This window comes from Rhinolophus hipposideros (assembly GCF_964194185.1).
Source record: "Rhinolophus hipposideros genome assembly, chromosome: 11".
Taxonomy (NCBI): Eukaryota; Metazoa; Chordata; class Mammalia; order Chiroptera; family Rhinolophidae; genus Rhinolophus; species Rhinolophus hipposideros.
In genome coordinates, this window is record NC_138057.1 from 24,911,004 (window position 1) to 24,922,746 (window position 11,743).

The 11,743-nt window shown below is 33.2% G+C and overlaps 1 protein-coding gene across 46 annotated transcripts in view; it reads left to right on the forward strand.

Annotated features, from left to right (window-relative positions):
* Nucleotides 1–11,743, forward strand: part of MPDZ (multiple PDZ domain crumbs cell polarity complex component) — a 156,050-nt gene that overhangs the window by 43,156 nt on the left and 101,151 nt on the right. For all 46 annotated transcript variants that reach the window (XM_081065699.1, XM_081065697.1, XM_081065682.1 and 43 more), the window contains exons 4-7: nt 7,970–8,179; nt 8,651–8,790; nt 9,573–9,786; nt 10,526–10,654. In XM_081065699.1, the coding sequence (XP_080921825.1) occupies nt 7,970–8,179; nt 8,651–8,790; nt 9,573–9,786; nt 10,526–10,654 (693 nt within the window). The remainder of the gene's footprint in view (nt 1–7,969; nt 8,180–8,650; nt 8,791–9,572; nt 9,787–10,525; nt 10,655–11,743) is intronic.

Genomic DNA, 11,743 nt, shown 5'->3' on the forward strand with positions numbered 1-11,743 from the left:
TTGCTAGAGGTTTATCAGTTTCATGAATCTTTTTTTCCTCCTAAAGACTAACTTTGATTTTGTTAAATTTGTTTATTATATGTCTTTTTTGTTGAATTTGTGTAACCTGTACTATTTTCTTTCTTTTTCGTGTTTGGTACACCGTTTTAGCTTTTTTGTACAGATGCTTAGCTTGTCAATTTTTAATCTTGTCATTGGTTTGAATATATTCATTTAAGTCTAGCCATTTCTAAGTTTTTATGTGCATTCTACAATTTTTTTTAAGTTGTATCTTCATTATCATTCAATTCAAAATGTTTTATTTTTTTTATTCTTTGACCTATGGGTTATATAGAAATGTATTATTTAATTGACTTCTTTTTTTAGTTTTATTGTTGTCTTTATGTTATTGATTTCTAGCTTAATTCTACAATCAGAAAACATTAGCTGTATGATATCAGTTCTTTGGGATTTCATGACACTTGTTTTATGAATACCTATATGGTCTATTTAGAGAAGTATTTCTTTTGTATTTGAAAAGAATGTGAATTGAGCAGTGGTTGCGTGTACTGTTCTGTATTTGTTAATTAGATCAACTTTATTTAGAATGTTGTTCAGATCTTCTATATTCTTATTGATATTTTTTTTCAGTTCTGTCCGTTACTGAAAGAGATGTATTATATTCTCTACTTTTAATGGTGGATTTGCCCATTTCTCATTTAGATTCTGAGGCCTTTTTGCCCTACATGTTTTGAGGTTATATTTTTGGATTACTAAGATTGTTTTATGTTCTTACTTAATTGATCTTTTATCTCTACGAATTGTCTCTCTTTATCTCCAGTAATGCTTCTCGCCTTAAATCCACTTGTCTGATGTTAGTTTAGCTGTGTCAGGCTTCTTCTGGTTAATGTATGTGTAGTGTATCTTTTTTCCATCTTTCTATTCTAATCTTCTTTATTTCTTTATTTTTATTTATTTATTTTAAGTGGCACATGGGGGGATCGAGCTGGCAACCTTGGTGTTATTAACACCACCGTCTAACCAACTGAGCTGACTAGCCACCCCTATCTTTTTCTTTATCAGTAATTCGTATCTTTGGTAAACAGCATATATTTGGGTTTTATTTTGTTATACAATCTGACTATTTTAGTCTTTTACTTTGAGTAGTTAACTCCTTTACATTTAATGAAGTTAGTGATGAATTTTTATTGTTATTTATGGTTTTTTTGGTCTTACTCATTTTTGTCTTCTTTTGTACTAGTTCCTTTTTATTTCATCTTCCTCTATTACGATGTTATTTATACTTAATTTTACTATTTTTTGTGGTTGCCCTAAAGATTACAGTAAGTATTGGTGACCTATTTGAGTCAACTTTTAAAAAATAGTTTTTATTTTGAATTATAGATTCACAGCAAGTTTTTATAGTATGCAGATGCTTTCCCAAATTCCTGCAGTGGCTACATCTTAATAATTATAATAAAATACCAAAACCAGGAAACTAATATTGATATAATGTGTATCAATTTTCTCAATTCATATCATTTTTTTGCTTGTATAGATTTGTGTAGCCACCACCACAATCTAGGTACAGATCTATTCCATCACCAAAAATATCTCCCTTATGCTCCCCTTTTAATAGTCATACCCAGCCTCCTCCCCCACACCATCTCTATCCCCTGGCAACCATTTCCATCTCTATAATTTAATCATTTCAAGAATGTTATAAAAATATAATGTATGTGACCTCTTGAGATTGTCTTTTTCATTAAATATAATGCTCTTGCGATCCATCCTAGTTGTTGTATGTGTTAATATTTCGTTCGTTTTTATTGATGAGCATTATTCCATGGTATGGCTGTACCTACTGAGGAACATTTTATTTGTTTCCAGTATTTCATTCTTTAGATAAAGCTACTTTGAGCATTTGTGTGTTTTTTTTTTGGATATTTTTGTGTGGACATAAAGGTTTTGAGTTTTGTGTGGACATAGTTTTTCTTTTTTTACAGTGAATGCTCAGGAGTGTAGTTGCTGTGTTGTATGGTAAATGCATACTTAGTTTTTGTTTGTTTGTTTGTTTGTTTGTTTGTTTTTCAGAAACTTCCAAACTTTTTCAGAGGGGCTCTACCATCTTACTCCAATAGCAGCAATGTTTGAGCAATCCATTTTCTCTATATTCTCACCAGAATTTGGTGTTGTCACTATTTTTTATGTAGTCATTCTGGTAGATATATGGTGATATTTTTTGTGCTTTTAATTTGCATTTCTGATGGGTACTGATGCTGAACATCTTTTATGTTCTTATGTACCATCCATATATCCCCTTCAGTGAAATGTGTCTTTGTTCATTTTCTAATTGGATATTTTTAAAACTTGAGTTTTGAGTTTTCTTCATATAGGCTAGGCATGATGAGTCCTTGGTCAGATATATGAATCCTTAATATATTTGGTTTTACTTTAATTAGTAGTTTTACTAGTTCATGGAAAATGCAAGGAGCTTAATACATTACAAGTCCATTTATCCTACTCCTGTTTTTGGTGTATTTACCATGTACTTTAATTTTACATATATTTAAACTCTACAACCTTTAGATTATTTGTTATTTTAAGCAATTTCTATTGATTTATTCATATTTTTAAACCCTACTTTGTGCTCTTCAGTCTTTTCTGCATTAGGTAATTTCATCAGGGATCATTTTCTTTCTGTCTAAGAATTTACTTCAGTATTTCTTTTGTACAAATATGACACAACACTGTGTCTGTGTTCATATAAAATTTTCAAACTTTTGGGTATATGGTTCACTACTATATACTGTGTGTCTGTGTGTGGGGGGGCAGGAACAGGAGGTGTTCTGAAAATGTTAGACTGTTTTTATTTTTAATTTTTATTTTTAATTTTTAAACTCTGCCTTCTTTCATTGATCAGCTGGAGAACTCAGCCATCACTTTTATTTTTCTTTGAAGATTAGGTGCCTTTTGCTGAGGTGGCTCTTAAAAACTTGCCTCTGTCTTGGCTTTTAGCAGCTTTACTATGATATGCTGTGGTCGTTAGCTTCTAAGACGGCCACTAGTAATCCGTACCTTCTGTTCTTCATGCTCTCGTGAAATCTCTTCTCCTTCATTGTGAACTGGGCTTATTGATTTGCTTCTAATGAATAGAGTATGGCAGAAGTGATGGATTCTTTTTGATACCTTTAAAGTTTTTCTTTTTTTTAATAACTCTTTATACAAATGTTTAATTGATCTCAGTGGAAGGGTTACTCTGATATAGCTATTCCCACAGAGTGCACTTAATTGTGTGTAGAGCTAAAGATGATATTTGTTTTCTTGAGATGCTACTGTAAAAGAAGGAGTTCTCCTAGCACATCTCCAAATAAGTAATTTGTTAGGTGAAAGAATATCTCCTGTAATGCATATTGACTGATGCCCAGAACATTAAACATTTGTTTATTCAGATATTTTCTTTGTGCTTTTGTAGCTCCCAACAGGTAAGTACACATTTATCAAAAAGTCATTTTAAAGCTATTTATGCCAATCATAATTATTTTTATAATTATGATTATTTTACAAAATTATAAAATTATTTTTATAATTGCATTTATTATATAGTATAAAAATTTATGACACAAGATTTGTTTCTATGAAAACTTATTTAAATTCTTTGGAAAGATTTTGTGGGTGAATTGATAAAACACTTGTTGGTGAATTGGTTTGTGTTTCATCAAACTTAAAACATTAAGGAAAAATTTCATAAACATCTAGATTTCTTTAATGAAATTGTTTCTCAAGTGTCTAAATTCTTGCTCCATCTTTAAGAGACCGAATTTGAGAATAATGACATATGTATTATATGAATATGGTTTATGCAAGAAATAATGTGGAGCCTTCTTGTAATTAAGATGTTTGTGAGTAAATTAATACATGCCCTTTGTTATTTCCACTTTATCTGACCTTTTACAGTAACTGAACCAATTACTAGTTCTGACTACATCTTATAAGAGGGTTTCTCCTATACTTTTAAATCTTAGAGGATGTTTCATCCTGCTCATTCACAAAGAATTTGACAACTTTTTAATTAAATACTTTATGTAATCTTTATTTAAGTTATGTTTTAGGTATTAGAACTAATTAAAACCCATTAATTAAGTTAATACGTTTATTTACTCAGAACATAAAAGGCCTTTTTAGACCAAAATACTCAGCCAATAGTTAGAGAACAGGTAACTATTTGGTGACTCTTGCTGTTGACTAGCAACTTCCATAAATTATACAGATTATTTATCTCTATGTAAAAATCACCAGATAGTTGTGTTTTCTTCTGTTTATTTAATATTCTGTAAGCCAATGTGGGAGTTAGTTATTTTTATTAAACGTTTATACTTTGTCTGCCGTGACCAAGCCTTTCAAGGCAAATAAGATTCATTCTTGTTCTTTAGGAGACTATCGTTCAGGAAACCATTTTGGTAAAGTTATTGCAGAATCAAAAGGTGACTTTGTGCTTTTTCCTTTAGATATAAATTTGAGATATAACAACAAGCCTTTTGTATAATGATGTAATTAAATTATAGTTTTTACATATGTGATCTCTTAAATCTTTGCATTTATATTTATGTAAACCTCAAGGGCCAGGAGGAGACAGGAGGAGTGGTGGACATTGGGTAAACCTTAAACAAATTTGGAGAAGACAACTGATACTCAGTACTTTATATGATTCTCATAATATTCTATTTGTTCTTCTCCTATCACTTTGCCTTTGGAGTAACTTCACACCTTGTCTTACATCATACCAGAGCTTATATTTCACCAGTTAACTTCATATAGTTAGATTCTCTGTTCTTAGAATGTGGTTTGTTCATTATGGCTTACCATAGCAGAAGTCCAAATATTTTTTTCTGTGCAAATATACCATAGTCATTAGGTCCTGGTGTGTGGGGTCCTTAGCCTGTCACAAATTTTATTATGCCATCTGCTTCAACCTGAGTGGTGTATCTTCTCCTGGCAGACTTTACTGAAGTTGCCACAGCTCAGGATAAAAAAGAAAGAAAGAAAAAAAAAAAATCAGGTTTGGCATAGAAGTTTGCTTTTGGAAAAAAAAAAAAATGGATCATGCCTGCTGTAGATTTTAAAATAAGCATTTGAAAGGATTTCCAAAAGTCTCTTTTAAACACATTGATCTGTTTTTTATCTGTGGTTGTAGATAGCTATTGTAATGGTGAATTATTGGTGACTTTGTTTTCTGTTTTATTTTTAAGAACAGGTAGCAAACTCTTATGCACAGATTGGTGGTGTTTTGTGAAATATTTTGCTTCTGTCAATGGAAGCTCTTTACCTAATGTCTTATTTCCAGAAATGATATCTCAGATAACTGTTTGTTATGCGTCTAATACAAAGATGATAGGAACACCATGATAAAAAAAAAAAAAAAGTCTAGGTCACAGTCTACTTACTAGGTATGTAACTTTGTATAATTTTTTTTTACCTGTAAAATGGAAATAACGCTATTTGGATGGTTTGGGGGGAGGTACTTAAAAATGGATAAATATTTACATATTGTGCAAATATTTGTTGAATGCCAACTCTGCAAGGCATTCTTCTAGAGAATGAGGATATAATAGAAAATAAAATAGTCAGATTCCTCCACTGGAGAATTCTCCATTTTAGTCTGTCTCCATGACTGGGAGGAAAGCTCCATGATAGCAGGGTACATGCCAGGTGATAATGGGCACTATGAAGAGCAACAGGGCAATGTCAGCTCATGGAGCAAAATGGCGCGATTCTGTCTTCGGTAGGGTTGTCAGGGACGGGTTCTCTGAGGTGACACTGAGCACACTTGAATGAAAGAAATAAGTTTGTAGATCCTTGCAAGAAAGACATACCTATCTGGTAGAGGGGACAACTTGGCAATTTGAGGAATGGTGAAGTGGTCAGTATAGCTGGAGCTATGTGGATGAAGCACAGAGTGCTAGGAGGTGAGTGCAGAGAGGGATCCAGAAACATCAGTGATGTAACTGTTCTGATCAATAATTATAGATGAAAAGTTACATTCCAGACATGCTATAGAAATATGAAATTAGGATTGACTGCATTGTTTTATCAGTTATTTAGCTTTAACTTGGAGCTCTTCATGACAGATACACACAAGTAATTATAGAATATTTTTCTAAAATTGAATTATCTTTTTTGTTGTTATGTATTTATATCATACCTGGAGTTAGCTAAACTGTGAGGTTCGAGGGCACAGTCCTCCACACTGGCTCCTCTGCCCCAGACTTTTGACATCAACAGCAAAGGAGTTAAGCTCCAAATACAGTTAGAGGGAAGAATTCACACAAGACCACCCTTGTGTCTGAACCAACTGCAAGTTCAGAAGGTTTCCAAAACCACCCTAAGGTTCAGTAGTTCACTAGAAGTACCGACAGATCATGGTTATGGTCTATTATAGGGAAAAGGCACAGGTCAAACATAGCCAAAGGAAGAGATGCATAGTGTAGAGTCTGAGAGGATTTCACATCAAAGCTTTTATCTTCCTTAGGAAGTGTCCCCTTCCCAAAATTCATTGTGACAATATGCAGCAAGCTCACCTGATCTTTGTGCTCAGATTTTATTGGGACATCATTTCATAGGCATGATTGATGCATTAATTGATTGGCCATGTGGTTTAACAAGAGTCTCAGAATTTGAGCTGATGTCATGTGACCTTGTGGCCCACTGTGAATGACAGAAACTCCCATCATCTGGGAAATACCAAGTATTTAGAAGCTACTTCCTAGGAGCCGGTGACAAAGGCCAGATCTCTCTTCAGGAAAGAGAGAGATACATTGTTATAAAAATTCAAGCAATATAGAAAGTAAATGGCTCCCTGCAGGCCCATTTCTCTGAAATAACTAGTGTTATATTGGTTGTTTGGTGTATCTTGTTCTGGATGTTTAATACATACATAAACATCTTTTTCTGAAAGTACATTGAATCATATGATACATATCAAAGGTCTGACAGTTAAGTTTGGGAACTCACCTAGAAAAAGTGCTACACACCTCATTGCTGAATATCACTTCCGTCACCTTCCAAGTACTTCCCTTGGGAAGCTATGCACCAACGCCAGCACCTAGTCCATCCTTCAAAGCAATTTTGGAACTCTTTCTGGAATGGCTATCAGAGCTGTTGTCATAATACCCTTGATGTCCTGAATGTCATCAAAATGTCTTCCTTTCAGTATTTCCTTTATCTTCGGGTAAAGAAAGAAGTCATTGGGGTCCAGATCAGGTGATTAGAGAGGGTGTTCCAATACAGTTATTTGTTTACTGGCTAAAAACTCCCTCACAGACAGTGCCGTGTGAGCTGGTGCATTGTTGTGATGCAAGAACGATGAATTGTTGGCAAAAAGTTCAGGTCGTCTAACAACAAGTTTGTGAACTTAATTGTCAAACATCATATTGTTCAATAACCTGTTTCCCCAAAAATAAGACCTAACCAAACAATCAGCTCTAATGCGTCTTTTGGAGCAAAAATTAATATAAGACCTAGTGTTATTTTACAGTAATATAAGACCAGGTCTTTATAATATAATATAATGTAATATATAATATAATTAATATAATACCAGATCTTATGTTAATTTTTGCTCCAAAAGACACATTAAAGCTGATTGTCTGGCTATGTCTTATTTTCGGGGAAACACGGTAGCTTTTTTCACTTAAAAGTGTCTGTATGGATGTGTATGTTTTTGCATGTGTTTTAAACTTGAACACTGGAGGTGATTTAAATTTTTTTCCATCTAATAAATAGTAGTTCATTGAATATCCTTGTACATAAGACTTAATGTATTATTCTGATTTTCTCCTTGAAATAAGTTTCTTGAAATAGAATTGCTGAATCAAAGAGTATGGACAATTTGAAATTTCATATGTACTTCATTATTACCCCTCTTGGGATGTTTTCTATGAAATATTTTATGGAATATCAAAATTGTTAATAATCTCCATATTACTCTTAGGTAAACACTGCAACTTCGGCAATTTCAAATGTCGAATTTGCCCATGTTCCACATGTCAGCTCAGCCATAATACCTAGTCTGCAAAATGAATTGTTTTTGTCATCCTCAAATAATGGGAATCTGGAAGCACTTACAGCTTCAAGTACTGCACACATCAATGGGAAACCTGCTTGTGATGAATTTGATCAACTGATCCAAAATATGGCCAAAGTAAGAACATTTTTTTCCTGTTAATTATGATAGAACATATAATATCTTAAGATTGTAATCAAGTCCTGATAATTTGAAGAATATTTACACAATTATGTAATGTATGTTAAATGTGTACACTAAGTATGCAATTTATTATAGTGTTAAATATGTTCTTATTTATTAAGATATTTATAACATCTGAAAAAATTAAAATAAATAAGAAGTAGATTTTGTGTAAGTTTGGATGGTTCAGAAATTTTTCTATTCCATTTTTTTTTTTAATTACCACATGTTAAACTGAGTGTGATAGTTTATGTTCCAGGAGTATTCTTCAGGATAAATGAAAATATCTCATTCTAGGTGATGAGGGATAAAGGTTATCTTAGAAAAAAATATCTTTGTTTTTAACAAAGTAATGCTACCAATAAGATGACTGTTAAGTGCAGTCATTGGCTTTTAATTTTATTTCTTGCTTTGTTTCCTTAACAGGGTCGCCATATAGAAGTTTTTGAGCTTCTCAAACCACCATGTGGAGGCCTCGGGTTCAGTGTTGTGGGACTACGGAGTGAAAACCGGGGAGAACTGGGAATATTTGTGCAGGAGATCCAAGAGGGCAGTGTGGCTCACAGGTGAGACTGTCACAGTGTCTTCTCTGTTTTTGTTACTACATTCAGGAGCAGTTGATCACCTCGGGAAAATGTAGAGAAACAAAAATGAACAAAAAGCAACAAAAAACTGAATGTAATGATATTAACCAGTTTTTAGATATTGCTAACATTGCTATGATAAAAAGTAAGTCCTTTCGATAGGAGAGTAACTTCAATATCGTCATAACTTAATCACTTGTAAGAAAAGAAAAATTTGAGTAGGACACTATTCTCATTGTTATTAAATGAGCTGTCTTTGATTAATTTCAAAATTACTATCTAGAAAACAATACATGTCACACAATGGGATTTATAGATGATGTAATACAGAATTGTACACCTGATATCTATGTAATTTTACTAACAAATGTCACCCCAATAATTTAAAAATATATATATTTTATAAACCTTCACACAAAAAAACAAAACAATACATGTGACGCATGATGATTTGAGCTATATTATATTAATATACTCAAAACAAGAGGTAGATGTATGCATCTTTGCCTTCATTTGTAGGAGATAGGAGCATTCCATGTATACTGTATAGGTTTCCTGAGCAGCTGAAAAGAGGAGGGCTTTTAAGTGGGGAGGGTTGTTTAGTGGTAGATCAACTGGAGCAAAAACATATATTTTTAAAAGTAGGAGTATTGGAAAATAAAAGTACGGACATGAAAAAAAAATAACCTGAAAATATGTGCCTAAAAACCTGTCATTTTCTTGAGAGCTGTCAGATATCTTTTACCCTTTTTCATTCTTGATAGAGATGGAAGATTGCAGGAAACCGATCAGATCCTTGCTATCAATGGACAGGCACTTGATCAGACAATTACACATCAACAGGCCATCAGCATCCTGCAGAAAGCCAAGGATAATGTCCAGCTAGTTGTTGCCCGAGGCTCACTGCCTCAGCTCATCAGCCCCGTAGTTTCCCGTTCCCCATCTGCGGCCAGTACCATTTCAGCTCACTCTAATCCGGTGAGTACATAAGATTTTCACAAGGAACAGAACATATTTTTCTAGTTCTTTTTGATTGTTTCCAATTCCTTGGGTTCTTTGTACTTCTTGAGTTTTTTTGCCTTTTTATCTTTATCTCTTCTCTCCCTAGCCTAGAATATTTGTTATTTAATTATGATTAAGTTTCTGGCTTCTAAAACAACTTTCATTTTCTTATGTGTAGTTTTTTTATTTGACAGCATTCCTCAAATGAAGAAAAAAATATTAGCTGTTTAATAAAGTTGACTCTGTCTGTAGACAGATACAATCTTCATTTTGCTTTGTAAATTGTAGAATTATATTGTCACAGTTAGCTGTCAGGTGGGTGACTTTAAGAAGTCATCTAATTTGTAATCCTGCAGGGCAGGATTTTGCAGAAGACATTCTTAATAGGTAACAGTTTTTTTTTTTTTACCCTTTCCTTTTCTTTTTTAAAAACAAAGTTCTACAAAGGATCTTGCAAATCAGTGCCCATCTTTACCTGGTTAAATGTGGTCACTCTAATGATGTATTGATAATTTCAAGAATGATTATATCAATAGCAGTAACAATCTGTTGAAAGGGAGGTGTACTAAGTAAAAGGGACATTCTTCATGCTCATTATTATGTCTGACTCAATTAATACTACTCACGGAATAATATTCACAAAAATCTCAACTGGAATGAAAATTTTAGTTTTTCCTAAGTTTTTTTCAAATTTATATAGGAGCTTTATTTTCAGGTTCACTGGCAACATGTGGAAACTATTGAATTGGTGAATGATGGATCTGGTCTGGGATTTGGCATTGTAGGGGGAAAAGCAACTGGTGTAATAGTAAAAACCATTCTGCCTGGAGGAGTGGCTGATCAGGTAAGCTACTCTAACAGGGTTTTCATGCTGTGTTATCAAATAACATGGCTTCATCTTTTATGTTATCTGTCAGAAAGGAGAAACTTGGGCCTTAGATTATGTCAAAGAAGTTGAGTTAGACTCTTCTGTTTTGCTGGGCTATCTCAAAAATGTTTTCTTAGACCTAGGGAGAAATACCTTTGAAAGGGGACATTGATCTTAAGTTATGGTAATAGACAACAATCTTAAGGCTCTAGGACCACAGACTAAAGCCCAGGTTATGGTTGTGGTCATTGTAGAAATAGCAATCCTTTATTTTGTGATCATTAATCATATTTATAAACCTAGTCAGCTGTTTTATAGCCACAAGATATTACTGAAAAAAGAATATTTCATTATAGTGGGGAAAAAACAAGATTCATCTTGTCTCTTTAGTGATGGGTCACTCGTGTCATCTTTGTATATGAAGTACTGCCTATTTTTATCACTTAGAGTAGTTCTTTAAAGCATTGCCATTTATGCTGTGTGACATTGTTGGAATATATGTAAAACAATTGTAAAGTTACTTGTTATGATTTATATTTTAATTTGACAAGTTCTAGTGTAAGTATCTTTTGCCTTGATCATAAAATTTTGTTTATAAATATCTTTGCTTTTGCATGTGTATTTGAACTTACTTAGGAGTCAGATTCATCAAATATTTGTCATATGCATAAATGAAAGGCATATGTATTGGCAATCTTATCCGTAGATGTATTGACAGTATCCAAATTTTCTTTCTTTTAAATATTAGTATCTAGCAGTATGCAATTTCCCCTCATTGACAGACTTGTGATGAATAAGTGTTATCCTCAGTATAGAGCTGCGCTGTCCAATACTATGGGAACTCGCCACGTGTCCCATTTTTAAATTCAAAATTAATTAAAATTAAATAAAATGACAAATTCAGTTCCTCAGTTGGACTAGCCACACTTCAAGTGCTCTGTCGCCACGTGTTGCTTGTAGCTGCCTTGTAGCTGCCTTGTAGTTGCCATATTGGACAATGCAGACCACTTGCATTATTGCATAAAATTCTGCTGGCTGCTGTTTGTATGGAGGCCTGTAAGACTG